Source organism: Carassius carassius, chromosome 27, assembly GCF_963082965.1.
Source record: "Carassius carassius chromosome 27, fCarCar2.1, whole genome shotgun sequence".
NCBI lineage: Eukaryota > Metazoa > Chordata > Actinopteri > Cypriniformes > Cyprinidae > Carassius > Carassius carassius.
In genome coordinates, this window is record NC_081781.1 from 15,300,333 (window position 1) to 15,320,810 (window position 20,478).

Consider the following 20,478-nt stretch of genomic DNA (forward strand, 5'->3'; position numbering starts at 1 on the left):
GTCAAGTCACCATTAACACTCTTGAGTCAAGCACCATCACAATTAGTCCTCAGGAGTCAAGTCAAGTCACCAATGATCTTCATGGGCAAGGTCAAGTCACCAGTGTTCTTCATGGGCAAAGGCAAGTCACCGTTGATCTTCCTGAGTCAAGTCAAGTCACCGTTGATCTTCCTGAACGAAGTCAAGCCACAGTTGATCTTCATGAACCCAGTCAAATCACCACGGATCTACCAGAGCCTCTTCACGTCTCTGCTGAACTACCAGAGACTCTTCACATCTCTGCTGAACTACCAGAGTCTCTCCACGTCTCTGCTGAACTACCAGAGCCTCTCTACGTCTCTGCTGAACTACCAGAGCCTCTCTACGTATCTGCTGAAGTACCAGAACTTCTTCACATCTCTGTGGAACTTCCAGAGCCTCGTCACGTCTCAGCCGAACTTCCTGAGCGCTCAACTTATCCTGTCGTGGCCATGGAGGCCATTCAGGAACTCACCGCCTGCCCTGTCGTGGCCATGGAGACCATGTACCATCTCCTCAGAGCCACGGAGGCCACCCTTAACCTGTTCATGTTCTCTATTTCAGGTTTACCTAACAAAACTTGCTCTCCTGTGCCATCGATCCCACTGTGGTGGTCTTCGGTGTCGCCCTGGTGGGCTCCTGTCTCGACCGCACGGCTGTGGTGGTCTTCTCACCACCCTGGTGGGCTTCTGTCTCGACCGCATGGCTGTGGTGGTCTTCTGCACCTCCCTGGTGGGCTTCTGTCTCGACCGCACGGCTCAAGTTCCACCTGCTCCACCCTGGATTCCTGCCCTGTCGGCTCTAATCATTCGTGAACGAGTTGAAGGGACTGACACATATTGTTCGTGAATGAAATGATTAAGAGTATACCGGGTCAGTGAGCATGTAAATCTTGATCAGCAATCAGCAGATACAAGGCGGAGTTATAGGTACTGTGCTCATATGCTTGTTTTAATATTAAGCAAACAGAACACAACTCCACGTTTAATCCCCGATTTATTAATGTGCATATGTTATAATATGAACTGTTTGACCTAACAATTAAAATGTTAATTATGCAAGAAAACCTCATACTTTATTCATCTGAACAACTTATTTAGACTATTTAGTTAATGTGATCATGCACACATTCGAATAAAGCCAAATCAGTTTTTTGTCACAAGGTTATGAGACGACCCGTGCATCACTAATGCAGCATCTCACTATAGTGTTTGTCTCATGACAGCTGTTCTTTTTGAACATATATGTATATATTTGATGCATATATTTGTAACTGATTTGGCAGGCCGCTGATTATCAATCACACACAGCACACAGATGCAGCTCTGATCTATAATGACACAACATCTCGAGGCTGACAATAATGTGTTTACTGCTTTTTGGGGTTTTAAGTGGGGTGATGTTAAGTGTTAAAACAGAAAAAAGAAGGACAGGAAAAATGAGGCACAGTGTGGAATCATACAATAATACAAACAAGAAATACAATGGTAGAGCATTGTCAGTGTGTGAACTAAAAATAATACTCAAACAGAAAATCATACAGAGACACATCATGCAAAGAAATGAAACAGGAAGTTAGACTTTCTGAAAAATAAACCATGCCACATAAAATAGAAGCAGGTCACTAGTGAATGAACACCAGTCATGAGGGTCCACTTATATCTTTTCATCTTTATGATTCATTTCAGTACAGGTGAGTTCAGATTTTTTTATATTTCAGATTGATATAGGAAGAATATGTCTGCAGTTCTTTAAAACAATGATTTAAAAATAAAAATCTCAAATTATTTCATCCAAAATGCTCTTTGAATTTCTAATGGAAATGACAAACAATGACATTCATGAAATCAGGAATAGCTTTCTCTTTTGTAAAGTCGTGCATACAGACAATAAAAATGTTGCATTCTATTATACATAAAAATGATTTTGTGGTGAAGTAAATACTACAGAAAAACAAATGTAAATTCTACATTATATAATTTAGTTCAGGCTAGAATTTAAAGAATTCTAAAGAATTTAAAATGGAGTAAATTCTATGTTAGTACTCAATTTAAGTTTGTAGAAATTAAAGTTTCAACTTATAAGTATATTTTACTCTGAATTATTTATCTTTACAAAGATTCTTTAAGTAGCCTAAATATCAAAGTTATGATCCTGTTGTTCCCATCACGCACTGGGGCATGAATAATTAATAAGGTTACATTTTTCACTGTTTTATAGACACTTTTGTTGTTAGGTTTAGTTTTGTGACATCTGGAGTTCTTTTTCTTCTCAAAATGGTCTGTTCATACTCAAAGACTATCCACTGTTTGTTACAGTCATTGTGTATCGTGTACCAAGTATTGAGGTCTCTTTGTTTATTTGGGTAATAACTGTTTTGGATGAACATATTATCTTAAAAATGATCATAAGTTATCTACTTGCTTCTCATATGCTACTCATATGTTAGTATGAACCACATGCATTAATATCATAATTTGTTTCAGTGCTATATTGTTTGAGAAAATGTTGTTAACAGTGACTGTGTGAAATTTGAGTATTGCAAAGTTAACAAAGAAATAAGTAAATTACTCCTCAAACTCTAATTGGCCACGTTACATTTACTTATTTTCTTTGCGAAGTTTACATAACTTAGTTAAGTAGATTTTATACTTAAAAATCCCACACTTAACTTTTACTTAAAAATTGTGTGCAAAAAAATGCAAAAGAAAAATTAAGTACATTTTACATGGTTTTTTTCAGTGTACGTTTATTATACGTTTCTGTAAAGCTCATTTGAATGCTCTGAATAAACTCTTCTGTTTGCAGGCTGTATTGTTTCAGATGTGCAGCAGACAATAATAATAACAGGATACACTGGTGGTTCAGTTGTGCTGCCCTGCTCCTGTGCTGACCCTCAGTCTACAGTCACAACATTCACCTGGGAGTTTCAGCGGGAAAATCAGTAGATTCAAGTATTTCAAGATGAGAAATACAGCGGCAGACATGTGCTCTTTAATGAAAATTCTCCAACAAATCTGTCTCTCCTCATTTCTGACCTCAGAATGAATGACCAGGGCTACTATAACTGTTTAACCGAATCAAATAGTATAACACGTGTTCACTTAAATGTTAAAGGTAAGTGCAAATTGGGAGCATGTGACAGATATTTAAATTTCACACACATTGACAACTGAGTTTCTCTTTTGCTTACTATAATCCAGGACTTTATTGGCTGCAGCTATATTAAATGTTACATGGAGTCATTATAGGATTTTTTTTTAATTTGTTCATTTTTTTGTGTATTTTTTATTATTATTATGTTTAAATTAAAATGTAAAATTAAATTATGTTTTACAAATGTTTTCAGGGTGTGATTTGGTTGAGCATGGAAAGACATTAGCAGTGACTGGATATTCAGGAGAGTCTGTGGTTCTGCCCTGTTCCTGCGCTAAACTACTGGCTAAACCTGAACAGATGCAATGGAATTATTTAATTGAAAATAATTATAAAGTAATCTACCCAAATGAACAGACTGAGAATTACAAGAACAGAGTCAAACTGTTAAATCCAAACACTCCAGGAGATCTTTCTCTACACATATCAGCACTGAGGACAGAGGACCAAGGGGAATATCAGTGTGTCTCGTCTCAGGAAATAGTCAGCTTCAGACTTACTGTACAACAACCTGAAGGTAGGTTTCATTTATTTCTGCTGTCAGATCACCATTACAATTTATTTAGTTTCACAAAGAATCTAAATATTTAGAAGAATGATGTCAACTTGCAAACTTATCGTGTTTTGTATTATTATTGGCTTCTGAACAGAAAAACCTCATGTCAACACAATCACTTTAACGACAAATCAAGCTTCACACCAAACACAAGACTCTACAACTTCACAACTTAATCCAACTCAACAACATATAACTCACAGTAAGTCACAGGCATAATTTTTATTATACAACAATTCAGTGTTCTTTCATTGTCAAGTGTTTGTATTTAATAAAAAAAATGCATTCATGGAGCTGTTATGAGCTCATATTGAATATAAAAATAAGCATTTATCAAGCCATTTCTGTTTCTCCACAGTTGTTTTCATTCTCAGATTGATTTTCTCAGTGGTTCTACTGGCATTACTGGCATTTATATTATGGAGATGCAGAGGTAAATGAACACACTTTCTCCACTTTCTCGACGTGATGTGTTCTGCTGTAGTCCACGTTAAAACGGCATCCAGAGCAGCTCACACACAAAGTAGAGCTCACAGAGTACGCTCCTGTCAACGTTAAGTGCTAAAAGAACTGAGTACTGCAGAGGGACTGACACCACTGTACACTTTTGAGTTTTCTGTATTCTTAATTTGAAAAGAAAATCTATTCGTTGTTAGGATGACTTTTTAAGTGACTTTAAAGAATTCAAGAATGATTAAAGGACTAAACAGCTGAGGAAGCGGTGTTGCCTGTTTCTATTTTTAGACATGTGAGCACTGACACTATGTGCAATGATTATTAATCAAATGATTATTGGTTTTATAGTGAACAAATCATCAATGGATGTTTTTTCCCTTTTTTGTGCTCATAATTTTTAAAGCGGTGGTTGACCGTTTTCTTCTAGGCTTGATTGTGTTCATGGGGTGCAGTCTAACGTATTAATGCTTAGTTTTAAAAAACATTATTTTTCACATAATTTACCTTTATTCTACACAGCTCTGTCCACTATCCTGTAAACACGCTGAAGATTTCCTGCTTTTATGAAGCCCCTCCTTCAGAAATACACAACAGACTCAGATTGGTCAGCTGGCTTAGTGTGTTGTGATTAGCTAAACCACCAGTGCACATTCAGAAACGTCACGCCCCTCACCTCAGTGCATGTGCTCCAGTTGTATTGTAAACAATGGCATCATCAATATGTCAAAATAATTGGAACAGTTCATTGTTGGAGCTGAGCTGATGATCTGAATGAGAGAGAGAGAGAGAGAGAGACAGAGAGAGAGAGAGAGACAGAGAGAGATGCAGAGCAGGGAACGTGAGGAATAGGATTGAGAACCGCTGCTCTAGAACACTGATTTTAAAACTTGTGAATCCATTAGAATAGTTGGAAGACAGAATTGTGATTCATATATAAATAGTTTTCTTCATGCACACCTAGGATTGACGGCATGGCAACAACTCTTCCTCTTCTCTTAAAGGGATAGTTCACCCAAAAATCAAAATCATGTCATTAATAACGCACCCTCATGTCGTTCCAAACCAGTAAGACCTCCATTTATCTTCGGAACACAGTTTAAGATATTTTAGATTTAGTCCGAGAGGTCTCAGTCCCTCCTTTGAAACTGTGTGTACGGTATACTGTCCATGTCCAGAAAGGTAAGAAAAACATCTTCAAAGTAGTCCATGTGACATCAGAGAGTCAGTTATAATTTTTTGAAGCATCGAAAACACATTTTGGTCCAAAAATAGCAAAAACTACGACTTTATTCAGCATTGTCTTCTCTTCCGTATCTGTTGTGAGAGTTCAAAACAAAGCAGTTTGTCATATCCGGTTCACGAATGAATCACTCGATGTAACCAGATCTTTTTGAACCAGTTCACCAAATTGAACTGAATCATTTTAAACGGTTCACGTCTCCAATACGCATTAATCCACAAATGACTTAAGCTGTTAACTTGTTTAATGTGGCTGACACTCCCTTTGAGTTAAAACAAACCAATATCCCGGAGTAAATCATGTACTCAAACAGTACACTGACTGAACTGCTGTGAAGAGAGAACTGAAGATGAACACCGAGCCGAGCCAGATAATGACTCGTTCACGAGTCAAGAACCGGTTGCATTGGTTTTCGGATCACCAGTAGTTCTTTCTGACAGTTCGATTCAATAAACCGGTTGAAGTAAACGGTTCACCGGTTCTTTTGCGCTCGACGTAATGGCGTCATTGGCGATGATAAGCGATGATTGCAAGCCTTCGGTTTACCTGGGCTCATAACATTAGCACAGAATCAGTTCAGAATCAATCACCAAAAGAATCAGTTCGGTTAAGACGCTCTGTGTGTCGGTTTGCTTCACGCTAAATCACACATGTGCAGTATCATCAGCTCCTCAGTTCTCGAATCGGACACGTCTGACAGAAACGGTTCTTGACTCGTGAACGAGTCAGTCTTTTGTTCATTATCTGGCTCGGCTCTGGCTCGCACCAACGACAGGTCCCAGACCGGCATCTGACGAAGGCGGGGTGGATTAAGCCGCCTAGCTCCCCGAAGAAGGCTCGTTATCAGGGGGTGCCTCCCCACTGAATGGCCTATCTGTTCTGATACTTCTGTCATAATCACACCGCCGAAGCTGGGCGGTCTGCGAGCGATTTGGAGCGTATAGCCGCGTTTTATCGTGTTGATCACCCAATTAGATGCCGCCGGGAGCGTCGCCCACACACTCAGATGACTCAATACAGGGGGTATTAATGCATGCTGCGGCATATGAATGGCAGGTGAGTCGTCCACAGCTTCTTGCACGGGAACATACATAGTCACCTCCTCAGGTTTCCCCGAGCTTCCGCTTTGCGAAGCGTCTCTTGGGGGAGAGGCTTCGCTTATGTAGCGGGTAATTGTAGAGGGAGGAAGAAAGCTCTTTTGCTGAAGCATGTAATGCATGTTTATTGAAACAGAACACAGCGGTTTCATTCTCACAACATTTACATTGTTGACGAACACATCCCGCGCTCTCTTCCCCCTGGCACGAGCATCAGGAACGTTGCTCCTTTTTGCCCGCCGGGCGCCCTTGGCTGCTAGAGGCCAGTTTAGTACCCAAACGGGGCTTCCTGGGCTGACTCTTGCGGAACGGTGGCTCTGGTGGAACCGTGGCTCTGGCTCACGACGCTCTACCGTGCTCGGGAACGCGCGCCTGGTATATCCTGCCGGGCGCTGCGCTGAAGAAGACCTGGACCTCGCTGCAGGGGGGGCTTGAGACCGTTTCGGCAGGAGATGAGGCATCATCTTAGACTGCTTGACGGTCTCGGCGTATTTCTCCGACAGAGATTCCACCGCGACACCGAAAAAGACTGGTGGGGCTCACCGGCGCATCCAGGAACTGCCTCTTTTCGGCATCGTGCATGCCGGACAGTGTCAGCCACAGATGGCGATGCAGGACCACAAGGCTGCTCATATTGCGGCCAATTCCCTGCATGACCTTCTTCGACGCTGCGAGAGCGAGATCCGCCGCCATGCGCAGCTTCCTGAGCGACTCTGGGTCCGGGCTTCCCTCATAACTGGCCTCAGAGTATGAGAGGGGCTCTTCCACGTGAGGACGGCGTGGGCGTTGGGCCGACACCAGTACCTCGACAGAATCCGTCGACGGAGCTCTCTGCAGTCTTCCGGTTCGCGGCTCGACGGCGGTGGACGGGGGAGAGGCAGGAGATACTGGGCCACCGTTACGAGTAACGGCCAGCCTTGCATGAAGGATCTTGATGGGAAGCTCCTCACAGGCACGACATTCCGATCCTTCGAATGCAGCCTCTGCATGAGCCAGACCCAGGCACAGCACACACTGCTCGTGTGCGTCCAGGAAATCAATGGGCCCACCACACATGCGGCAAAGTGACATTTTAAGAGTAAAAATCACTGGAACGCGAGAGGGGATAATTTTCCACAATTTTCCGCTCTGTATGCGTGAGTCCACGGCGAAACCAGACTCAAGTGAAGAAAAAAGATTCTGAGTCGGTCTCTCGACGACTCGATAAGGGAACTACTCACTCATTTTAGTTGCATTCTACGGGCCTTCCTTTCGGCAAATTCATCCACGATGAACGTGGTGTTTAATTCACCACGCTTCGTGCATTCTCGATGGAAAGAATTGTCAGTCCCGATAGTTTGTTTTGCGACATGGTGCTACGGGAATAATTTTTTTTTTTACATATTTCCCACCGAATATCCAGCTTTTGGCTCGTCTGCGACTGCTTCTTTGCTCCCCGACTCTCTGCACCTCATCAAGCTGTCAGCTGCATTGTTGTTCTCATCCAAAGACGTGCAACTGCTATTAAAGGTCCCATCTCCGTGATCCCATGTTTTAAACTTTAGTTAGTATGTAGTGTTGTTGTTAAGAGTATAAATAATATCTGTAAAATTCTAAAGCTCAAAGTTCAATGCCAAGCGAGATATTTTATTTAACAGAATTCGCCTACAAAAAACGACCCGTTTGGACTACATCCCTCTATTTCCTGCAGTAATGACGTCACTAAAACAGTTTTTTGACTAACCTCCGCCTGCATCAATACACAAACAGGGGGGCGTGGTCTTGTTGCGCTCCGACGGAGAAGAAGGAAGAGCTGTGTTTGTGTTTGTCGCCATGTTGTCGAAACGCTGTTATTTTTCATCTTGGAGTCCAATCACCTTTGTTTGGGCTTCCCAGGGACGCTGTACTTAGAGATCAATGGTTATAATTTATGTTTAACTCATTCCCGAACATTATAATCCACATGTAAAACTAGCAGCACATTTTGCTGAGGACATCTTCCTTAATCTAAACCAGTTTAATGCCGGATCCGCACAAAGATTATTCTTGAAAGATGTAGCAGTTCCCTCTTTGTCTGGAGAATGCATTGTTTATGGACCACAACCGGTAAGTGTATTTTATTATTTAAGTTGGTGCGTTTAACAGTTTCTGTAATTTATTACACAAAGGGCAACTCTGTTTAGCTTTGTTAACTAGATGTTAGGGCTGTGCAAAAAAATTGAATGCGATTTTCATTTTTATCTCGTCAGTAAAAACGCTCCTGTGATTATAAGTACATCTCCAGCACGTGCGTTCAAGTCCAATCGCGTTTCCAGGAAGGCAGCCTGCTCTAAGCTGGTGTCGAATCACAACACAGGAACCGCTGGCACAATCAGAACTCGTAACGTATTTCTGAAGGAGGGACTTTATAGAACAAGGAAGTCAGTGAAAACTGCGGTATACAGATAGGTGAATTGTGTGAAAAATAGTTTTTTACACGCGAAACATGAACACATGTTATATTGGACACTGTAAACACAATTAAAGCTTAAAAAAGCGCGAAAAATGGGACTTTTAAGCTGACAAAACTTCCCTCTCACCTTCGACGTCGTCGTTGTCCTTCACACTAACTTAGGTCGGCAATAAAAACGGTCTATTTTGGGTAGTTTTGTGTCGTGACTAACTTCTCCACCTCTTTTCTCTTTAAGGCCCCGCTTTTATGTTTATATTACACCATCCTTAATGTTCACGTAGATAGCCGTTATAATAACCTCACATTGTTTTTTCTTTTTTTTTTTTGGCGCGACGATGCGTCATGTTAAATAAATGATGGCGTAGTAGTCTACAGCAGCCGCGGAGTGCAAAAAAAAAAAATTATAAACGCAAACAAGAAATGACCGAGAAATGTCTTTCTTTCTTCAGTCCAAAAAAAAATTAAGGTTTTTGCGGAAAACTCATTGTGGGACATTGAATGAAAATGCAATCGTAAGTGTCTTGACTGTGAGTGTTAATGCAATTTGAATGATAATTTTGCCGCAGTTTTTGCTTGAACATGTTACACATATCTTATCATTTCTTTAATACATCTTCATTTTAATATCGCAACTTATAAAGGATTAAAAAATTAGTATTCATTTTACATATTAAAACTAGTGTATGAAATGACAAATGAAAATTATGTAATTTAATTTTCATTTTGCACCAAAGGTTGCACAAATGTATTGGAAAATGTAAATGAAATAACAGACATGCATTGTCATTTTGCATATTACATTCCAAATTGAATATTGCTACCTGTATGCTTCCATATAAACCTTTATGATGTTCTTTTTCTATGGTTATTGTATCAACTTTCTTTTTTTATATTACAATTCTTAAAACATGAAAGAAAAAGCAATCTTGTAGACTTTTCTGCTTTGTTCTTCAATAAAGAATACAAATGAGTGCTCAATAATTCATTATGAACTGTTTCAGGTGCTTTATATTAAAGAGTCTGACACTGACCAAATAATAATGAGGAATTAGACAGATGGTGTGACTTTATTATGTGAGCAAGTGTGTGACCGATGAAAATATATTCATGTGTTGTGATAAAGCATGCCTGTGTGTGAGGGCAGCTGTGACTTCTTGTGGAAAATGACACAAATGAACAACATCGATAGTGGAGAGCTTCTCAAGTCTGAAGTGCTTATACTGCAGTTTCTTTTTTGTATGCAGCTTCTCACCATCATAACACACCAATATACTCAACTCACAACAGTATTCGAGAAACATGTTTTTATAAAAGTTATTACTTTATTTTATACCCCTTCCATCTAACACACACTTTAATGAAATTAAATAAAATGTTAAGTGATCAGCTTTTGTTCTGCTGTGTGAATAATACACCATTTACTGAAATCTTGACTGAGATGAATGACTGAAATCAACTCTGAACTTGCTTGATTCAAGCAGTGAAATGATCCTTGTGTTTAATCTAGTGTCGACTCAGTATGTCATGACTAGACATCCGGTGGTTTATAACTGGAGATGGAAACCAGTGATCAAAAACACAGAATGATGATTCAAATAAAACCTTTTAACAGGCAGTTTGGTAAATTTCACCAATACAACAAATGAAGTTGTAAAGCCATCAAGACAACAAAGGAGGAAAAAAATATTCAAACGAGAAAAAAAAAAAAAAAAAAACGGCAAAGACCACTTTGTGCTTTCAAAATAATAAAAACATTTCATCTACTGTATGAAGCATAAAAGACACAATTTTCAAGTATATAAAAAACATGAAATATCACATAAAATACTAAAGTACAGCAGACAACATTATAAACTGGACTTAAAGAGAAGCAAAAACCAATGGTTTGTGAATTTGTGGTTAGACACTGTTTTTAAAGGACATTTTACAAGCAGTTTGTAATATTAAGGTAGGTAAAGGCTACTGTCCACAATGTAATAATCAGTAAAGATGGGTCAGCTGTGTGTCCACGTATGGGCCTGAAGTAAACTAATCCAGAGAGGGAACAAACACGTGTGCACAAAAGAATAATGGCACTATCACTGTCTGTGCTTTTACTATGAGTGATTGTTTCTGTTCTGCTCAGTGGCTTTTCTACTACCAAAAAACCTATGTTATTGCAAAGGAATATTAGTAATATTTGAATAAAATGTCTGAGTGTCATCTTTTTCTTTTAAAAATAACAATATGCTATCCTTCATTCCCTCACTCAGTAAAGTTACAGCAATCAGATCGTGAGACAGGCCTGCAGTGTCCTCACTCCACATCCTATGACTCAAAGAGCAGATTATATGCAAGCTAAAGTAGACATAGATGGTCAAAACCAATGTTTCGGAGTTCATTAGGCTCTTCATCTGAAATGACCAGTGACATTATTCAGGCTCTTCAGGCACTGACCAATCGGCTCACATAACAAACCATTTCTAGAAAACTGCATTCCTATGAAACAAAAATAAGTTAAATGTTGAAGAAAATGAATATTGTTCTTGTCATGACTCAGATAAGCTTCACTTTGCTTATATACAGTAAAGTGAGACAGTACAAGGCACACATTAATCATATTTGAAATGTTACAGATGCATAAATTATGAATCCTATCACGACTTCATCTACTGTGCTAGAAATAGGGTGCCTAGTCAGAACGGCTAAAACTGTGTTGATTTCATGTGCTTCAGGAAAAGTTTTTGATCTACTGCTGAAAGACTAGGACCAGTCGAGTTGGTTTTGAGATTTTCATTAGACTGTGGTCGAATCCATGCAACTGATGACCCTCACAGTTTGCTCCAACAGTCCTAAGCAGCTCAGTCCTACCGATCACTGCTGTTCATCAATCTGAACTATTAAAGCTGAAGTTCAGTGCTGTATTTTCAGTCATGGAGAATTTGATATCTAAATGTTATGTTCTTAAACACTATTTGTGTTAGATACTGTCAACAAAGCTGCCAGGAAACAGCCCAGTTCGGCCATTTCTCTGAAGTGTCCCTTTAAACCAGCCGTCCTCTCGTTTTCTGTGCACAAACACAATGTCTCCCTCCTTGAGTTCCAGCTCTGCTTCACTTTGGGGAGGGTAGGATACCATCACTCGGTACCTGGAGGAATGGTAAAATGTGACGTTTATAAGTCAAGTCATGTTTCTTCTCAAGTATGTTGTGTGAATGTTGATTTCTGGCTGTTAAAGGGTTACTCCACCCTAAAATAAATATTACCATTAAATACTTACCCCCATGTCGTTCCAAACCCGTAAAAGCTTTGTTCATCTTTGCAACACAATTTAAGATGTGTCTTCCATCGTTAAGCAGCAGATTTAACATTCAAAACATTTTGAAATATTGCAAAAAACAGTATGTAAATAAAACTTTAAATCTCATATGTCAAAGAGAACAAAACCATCACTTCTGGAGAACTAAATGAACAAAATGGCACTATGGTGATGGGGAGAGACAGAGGAGACGAACTGTTGAATAAAGTCATTATTTGTGTTTTCTTTGCGTACAAAAAGTATTCTCGTTGCTTCATAACATTACAGTTGAATGACTGATGGCAGATGGATTATTCTGACAATGTCTTTCATACTTTTCTGGGCCTTGACACTATTATTTACTTCAGTAAATAATAGCTGTCTGTGGGACAGTCACAAGGCTCCCGGTTCTCATCAAAAATATCTTAAATTGTGTTCCGAAGACGAACAAAGCTTTTACGGGTTTTGTAACAACATGGGGGTAAGTGATTAATGACAAAATGTACATTTTGGGGTGGAGTAACCCTTTAAGGCCTGTTCACACAAAAGACGACAACCTTTGAAAAAAGCTTTACAAATTTTCAGAAATTTGACAGAATAGCAGATTCCACACTACAACTATAACAATAATGGCACAGAGGAACGATATCGTTGGAATCACTTTCAGAATATTTTTTTTTATAAGCTGATAAACGACAAAAACATTGACAGTCAATCAGAATCCATTCTGCTTTAAAGAGCTCAAGCAAGATTTTTGGCTTATCTGATCTAAAGAGATGATGCAACAAAGAACTGTATCAATTAAACACAAATAAAAAAAATGTCTTGGGTTTTATGAAATTTCTTAAAATATTAATATTATTACTCTGAGAAGTAGATTTTAATGTAACAAAAGTAATTTATTTCTGCTATAATTTTTTTAGAGGTAAACTATGTCGTAAAGTTCTTTGAGTTTCACTGTGTATTTGATGCTAGTTTCTCTCAAATTAATTTGTGAAATGCTGGTGAAGTGACTCTCAGAGCAGCTCTGGAGATGAAGTTTCTGTGGACTGTCCTCATATATTGATATACTGTATATATCTTCATGTCTTATGTTTGAGTTTTTACATATGACTAACTTATTGAGTTAGTACATAACACCATTCATTCACACAAAGAACTTACTAGTGATTTAGTATTTTCTCTGTGTGATCAGCTGTTAGATTAATCCCTATTAAGTAAAACTGTCCAAAACTTATCATCGTTATCAAAATACTTTTTATTGCAATCTTGATATGATATTGTTTACCCAGCCCTAGAGTCATTATAGTTGTCATTCTTGGTGTTTTATTTAACAAGTTATTCTACCTTTCACACACGATTGGCCGGCCGTCATGCTGCACTGAGAGGAGGGAGGAGCATGGCTGTCGTGGAGGCGGGGCTATTGGGGCAGTGTTGTCTTGGGAGCTGGCTCTGTGTGACGCTGTGTCTGTGTTTGATGAAGACGAGGACACAGAGAGCTCAGAATCCATCAGACAGACCCCAGTACGGCCGTTGTGTCCTACTGCCACCACTGCGGAGCTTGATGGAGCCATCTCAGGTCCAACTGCCCCCTGGGGCATTTCCATGGCAATAGACTGCTCCGCCTCCAGTGTAGGGGAGGATGGGGGAGATGGGCGGAGCTTCTTTTTATTAGACAGCAGTTTCAGCAGGCCTTTCTTTTCTCTCTGAAATGACACATTTGATTCTGTTTAAATGAAGAGGTCGAGTGCATCAACAGAAATGTGTGAGGTTGATGGAGGATGTGTGACAAATAAAATCAATATAAATACTAAAATCAGATCCAAACATGTTTGACAAACTCTGACTGGACAGATTCATAGCCTGAAGCTTAAAAAAAAAAACTAAAAAAACTGAAGTCTGTTTATCATACTCTACATGATTTTCTATTAAATCTGTCAACTCAAATAAAAAAAAACAAAAAAAAAAAACTATATAAATGCAGTCCATTTACCATTTAACATTCAAACCATTTTGAAATATTGCAAAAACAGTGTGTAAATAAAACTTTAAATCTCATATGTCAAAGAGAACAAAACCATCACTTCTGGAGAACTAAATGAAATGAAAAAACAAACGAAAATGGAAACTGACATGATCGTTATATTGATAAGTAAAATGCATTTAGTTGCACATATTTGGGAATCTGAATATCAGATAATAGATCTATCTACCAAATAATGAATCTAGTTTATGAAATAAAATCTATCCATCATTCACACAGTGTTATTCTGGCTGCAGAGCATCATGTGTCATGTGGCCCGTCATTGTGTAAAAAGGAATGTGATTTGTTCTAAAATGACAGTTGAATTAATATTAAAATAAAATAAATAAATTATTAATATTAAAATTAGTATTAGAATATTTAAAATATATGTACAAAAATTTTACAATTAATAAATTATTTGCACACAGACAAAAAAAACTGAATTTTATTGTTTGTTAGTGATGGCGACAGATGCCTTTTGTCTGAAGCAGCTCCTGTGTTATGTAATGTGATGGTAGCCAATCATCCGAGTTAAATATTTACTGAGCCACACATGACTTAAACTGTTACATCCATATAATAAATAATGAAAGGCAAAAAAGTAAAAAAATAAAATAAAACAAATAATTAATAAATAAAAATAAAACTGTGGAAAGAAACCCAGTCTATTGCCATGACACAATCATATTATTTAATGCTGTCAAATGATTAATTGCATCATAAATAAAACTTTTTGTTTACATAATATACAGTATGTGTGTGTACTGTGTAAATGTATTATGTATATATAAATACAAACATACGGTAAACAAATACTGAAAATATGTCCATGTATATATTTATATTAATTTAATTGATATTATATATAAATATTTGAAATTTATAAACTTAAAATATTTTTCTTAAATATATACATGTATGTGTGTGTATTTATATATACATACTAAATATACACAGTACACACACATATATAATGTAAACAAAAACTTTTAGTTTGGATGCGTTTAATCATTTGGGAGCACTAATTACTTTATTTAATATTGTTTGTACTTAATTAATTGACTCTGAGTTGCTTTAATCACTTTAATCCATTGTGATGAGTGGGGGGGGGCCGAGAGACGTGGGAACAGAGCGAGGCCGGTGGAGTGATTGGAAATGAGTGACACCTGCTCGACCCACCGGTCTCGAGTCCCACAGAGGAGATGGATTTTTGATGGAGGGATATAAAACCGGAGCGGCGACAGTGACGGAAGAGACCAGGCCTGGGTTTTAGTTGTGTTTGGTTTTTATTTGTGCACGTCAGTCGTCCATGAGGGGCTGACACGCTGTTTTGTGTTTATTTTGTCATTATAATGTCATTTGATTGTCAGCCGGTTCCCGCCTCCTTCTTACCGGTGATTATGAAGTTTGTACATCGTTACATCCATATTTTTATAGAATTTTCATTATATCAATAATTCCTCTAGTAGTATTATCCCAGCTATCCAAAACAAAAAGAATGAAAAACACATCAGAATGATTATCTCCAGAGATCTGGAAAAAAATAAAAAAGAAGTTACACTTTACATGTAAGAGTACCAAGAAATGTCCCAGAACATTGAGCTAAAGTGAACAACACTCAGGGTTGTGTCCTCTGGGTTCGCAGAACAGTCTGAATCATAAAACTGATGATTTCAGCTCTATATCAGCAGGCTTAACCATCCAGCTCAGCAAATGAGGTGAAACTGAAAATTTCTAATAGTCAAATTCCTTACTGCAGCACATTAAAATAACACTGATGGGAGGGAAAGGCAAAAAAGAAACCACTAAAAAAGCTGTAGATGTTGTAAAATGATTTAGTTCAACAAGTCTCACCTTGCAGTCTTTATCCAGTCTACAAGCAACACCGTGATTTGAGGCTGAACCGAAAGATTTTGTGCTGCCAGGGTTCACAGGAAGTGCTACAACAGAGACAGGTCTCAAGGCATCACTGTCCAGAGAAGCAGCGCTAACATTAGGAGGGGTCAAGGAGGCGGCGGCACAGCTCATAGCCACACCGACTCTGGCTGAGGAGGACCCTGGACTGGAGCCGAGTGCAGGTGACGCCTGAAGAACCACAGCTGTGCTAGGAAGGTAGGACAGAGGATTGTGGGATTGGATGGGTGTCACTGCTGCAGTAGGCCGGTCCTGACTATGACTCACAGCTGGTGAGGAAAAAAGATGGAATAAAAGATTTATGTGATGACAAATCTGAGTGCCCATTATAAAGATGTTTTTTAAACATAGTTTTTAGAAATACTATATTGCAATCATATTGGTTTTATATGATTTTGAAAAAAATCCAGGAAAGTATAAATTTAGTGACAATTTGGTTAACGATAATTAATTTTTAAGTATTGTTTGCCAAGCAATAATAAAAAAAAGATAACAAAATAATAAAAATATGCCAAACTACTTTCTTTTCAATAATTATTTATTTTTAAATGCGTTATTCCTCAAACAAATTTTAATTCAGAAGTAAAAAAACAATTTTATCATAAGCACACAGGCCTGTTTCTGAAATACATTTCTGAGTGGTGATTGTTATTACTGTAGGTGCGTGTGTGCATGTAATTCTACCTGTCCTGACCGCACTGCGTGCTTGGTTAACGGTCATCTGTGACGTCACATGCATGAGCACTTTGGGGTGCTGTCCAGTGGTTATATGTGCAGCTGACACTACAGCAGCAGGAAGTGGGCAAGACGGGGTGGGATTTGGGCAGACTGGGAGGGGTTTGCTGGGGTCAACACTCCCCAGGGCGGCTCCAAGAGGAGCAGAGGCGGAGCTGACGATGGTGACACCACATCCCGCCTGGGAACACAGGGTCAGGGGAACTTTTGGCTGACTGCTGCCAGAAACAGTCCTGCAGTAAAAGGAAGAAATATGAGGTCAATACTCAAGTGTCTAAACTGACACTAGTGCTCATCCTGAATCTTTTGACATTGCAACACATTTTACAGCAAATAAGCCGAAACATCTGTACATTTAACATGCTCTATGTAGTTGTATTCCCTTTTAAATCACAGGTCAGATGAGAAGAATAGCTGTAAGAAAGACATTTTGAAGACATCTGTACAATGGTTTGAATGCCTTTAGGTAATGTGTTCGTACTTCCGCTCAATTTCAGTTCGCTTCTGTACTCAGTCTGAGATAGCAAAACATTTCCCAGTTTTCCTCCGGCACCAAACGAGCCGGCCAATCAATGAACAGAGGGTGGGCTGAGAGCCATGACGTAGATGCTAAACTAAGCATAAGCGCAGAGTTTAAGATTGTAGTTTAGGCTAGGGAAATCAAAAACAACAGCGGACTCGGAGACAAGGGATTCTATTCGTGGAGAATATTCCCAGCATTTTCCAACTGAAGCCTGGACAAGAAGAGTGTATGTTTCACATTTTTAATGGAGGTGATGTTATTGCCCTACTCCCGACAAGCTTTACTGACATCATTTGTGCCAAAATGCCCTTTAGCAAAAATAAATAAATAAATACAATAAACTGACTAATCTCACGTGACTTTCTTTTTTAATTTGATAATCAAAATTATGATTGATGAGTTGTCAAAAAAAGTGTATCTTTTATTGAACCTGGAACACTCCTTTAACAATTCCATGTGTGAACGAGACTAGCGTGGAGACTTTATGTGTGGTGTGTGTGTGCCTGATCCAGAGGACAAGTGTGTAAGTGTGTATCATACCTGTTAACAGGACTCATGTAGTTACCAGGAAACACTCCGATCTTGCCGGTGTGCATGGATGTTCCTTTAAACCAGCCATCCTGACAGCGCTCCAGCACCAGAAACATCTCCCCCTTCCTCAATTCCAACTCATCTTCCTTACGAGGTGTGTAGGGAAACATCGCCACATACCTGAGAGACAATCAAGTTTCCAACATTACAAATACATACAAACAAAAGAGACACATTTCATTCTGTAAAGTTTAATTAATTTGAAATGGTATAATTTCTTTTTTTATGTACTTTAAATAAATTTAGCATTTTTTAATTGTTTATTAATTTATCAATATTTAGAGTTTTAATTTGCCTAAGATGCAGTACTGCTAGTCAAACAGGGGCTGGCGCTGTTCCCACATGGCTATTATGCACCATAACAAATCTACTCTCAGCTGTAAAATAATTTCCAAGGACACAAAAACCATAAAGTCTTTAAAAACTGCCTTGAAAATGGGAATGTAATGAATAACGGCTATAATGATACTTCACCCAGAGCATTATGGGCGACTCCAACACAAATCAGGTGTGTTTAGTTGATATGCAGACAAAAGGTGAAAGGTGAGACTCAGGTTAAGTCCCCAGAGACAACCCTTATTCCCTTTAGACATGACCTCTGACCCCTCACCTGTTTGTTCAGTCATGCTCAGCTAGCATTGGGTAATAACAAAGTGGTGAGGCTCATACTCTTTCTAACAGTATGTATCTCTAAAGTTGTATATTTTAAAGTGTGTGTATTTTATGTTGTACTCACACCGTGGGTCTCTGACGGCCACTCTGGTCACCCGCAACGGGCGACGGCCTCTGACCAGCATTCAAGGCGGCAGTGCCCACAGCTGAGGACTGTGACTGAGGTGGAGGAGGAGGTGGAGGAGGAAGAGCATCCTGAAATAATTAAACATACATTTTGTTAATATCATGTCTCCTACAAAATTATAAACAATAAACAATACAATTAAAGTCCATCTTGAGAGCCATATTCATAGTTATTTTGATGTCCTTTCACATACATGTATCTCATGTGTAGCAGGAAATGATGTCAGAGACATCCCTCCAAAGTTTGGACAATGTCCAAAACCATAATCCCACTGACTGTGACTTTCCAGCTTGTGTGCTGGTTGCTAACAAGCGGGTACTGTGGCTGTGGCAGGTGTTGTGATTGGTGGATATCCAGCCTGGGCTACATGTCTGGCTGAAGACGGATAAATCGGTTCCATATGGACCAACGCACACATCTGCAAACAGACTTTATGAGCCCAGTGGCACCACTACGAAAACAACTCTCACACTGTAAAGCTGGTTTTGTTGGTTTAAGTCACCTTTTTGTCTGTTCTTTTGTTTCAAGTTCTCCTGCAGTGTTTTCTCTACTAATGCTCTTGTCTTATTTGATTTATTACTTCATATGTCCTGTGTTTACTGCTTAATGTGGATTTACTGCAATTAGGAAAAACTAAAAAACAACATCCTTCTCTCTGGAGCTTTTAAATTCCGTATACGAGATAAGAGAGTCAACCGATGCACACTAAGGCCACCATTACAAAAACAATGCTTTGAAAACAAAAGGAAACAGTACCCGCACAGCACTGCACACACATCAATCTCAGAGAGCCATTAGTGTCCAGCCCGAGGCCCACACAACTCCCTGAAATAGTGTGTGTGTTTGCATTGAGAGAGATGAAGGGCTATCAGATGGCAAACTGTCCTAGTTTAGCATTAGCACTGGGGTGTGTATGAATGTGAATTTATATGAGAATGTTAAAGGGAGAGCTGCTTACATTCTGCTATGGTTATGTGAGTGTTTGTGTTTTGATACACTCTGTTCAAAAGTTATGATGTGCTTTAGAGGGGATGCATTTAAAAAATAAAAAAACATCATCTTAGAGTTTTTAACTGACCACTGAATTACTGTACTAAAATTCAGTGTCATTGTCAGCACAAAAAAAAAAAAAAGATTTAAGAAGTTGCTCCTCTATATTCATTTCCTTTAAATCATTGCAGCTACAGCCATAAATACAGTCATTAAGTTAAAATCCACCGCCTCCAACAATAAACTAGGATAATTACCATCAGACTCCAAATATGCACCAAAACACTGCATTTTTAAGACAATGCATTAAACTTAAAAAAAAAAAAAAAAAAAAAATGTGTCCTCCTCTAGGGCATCCTCAATATAAGATTATCACTACATGATTAGTGTGGCAAAATTAATTATTGCAATATCTACAAAGATATGTTCTTTTCTTTTCTACTGGTACAGTCCTTGTACACTTAATAAATAAATAATACAATTAAAAAGGATTTGAAATTTGTCCTCTGAATATGTCTAGTATACAGGAACCACTGTGATTATATAGGGCACCTGTAGAGTGACAAATCAATTTAATAAAATGTAATCTAAATAGGACTAGAGAGCAGACTGACTGTTTAAATACTGTGCACTTTAAATAGAAATCATCCCACAAGTACCTTGAATTTT

The 20,478-nt window shown here is 38.7% G+C and overlaps 1 protein-coding gene and 1 pseudogene across 1 annotated transcript in view; one reads left to right on the forward strand and one right to left on the reverse strand.

Moving 5' to 3' along the window:
* Positions 1-1,617: 1,617 nt before the first annotated feature.
* LOC132107418 (uncharacterized) lies at positions 1,618-6,958 on the forward strand (annotated as a pseudogene).
* A 3,268-nt stretch (positions 6,959-10,226) lies between these two features.
* LOC132106858 (E3 ubiquitin-protein ligase SH3RF1-like) overlaps positions 10,227-20,478 on the reverse strand; it is a 59,954-nt gene continuing 49,702 nt past the window's right edge. The window contains exons 7-12 of the mRNA XM_059512913.1: positions 18,757-18,887; positions 17,970-18,140; positions 16,856-17,139; positions 16,112-16,440; positions 13,579-13,937; positions 10,227-12,082 (exon numbers count right to left, since the gene is read on the reverse strand). Of these exons, the coding sequence (XP_059368896.1) occupies positions 11,914-12,082; positions 13,579-13,937; positions 16,112-16,440; positions 16,856-17,139; positions 17,970-18,140; positions 18,757-18,887 (1,443 nt within the window). The 3' untranslated portion in view covers positions 10,227-11,913. The remainder of the gene's footprint in view (positions 12,083-13,578; positions 13,938-16,111; positions 16,441-16,855; positions 17,140-17,969; positions 18,141-18,756; positions 18,888-20,478) is intronic.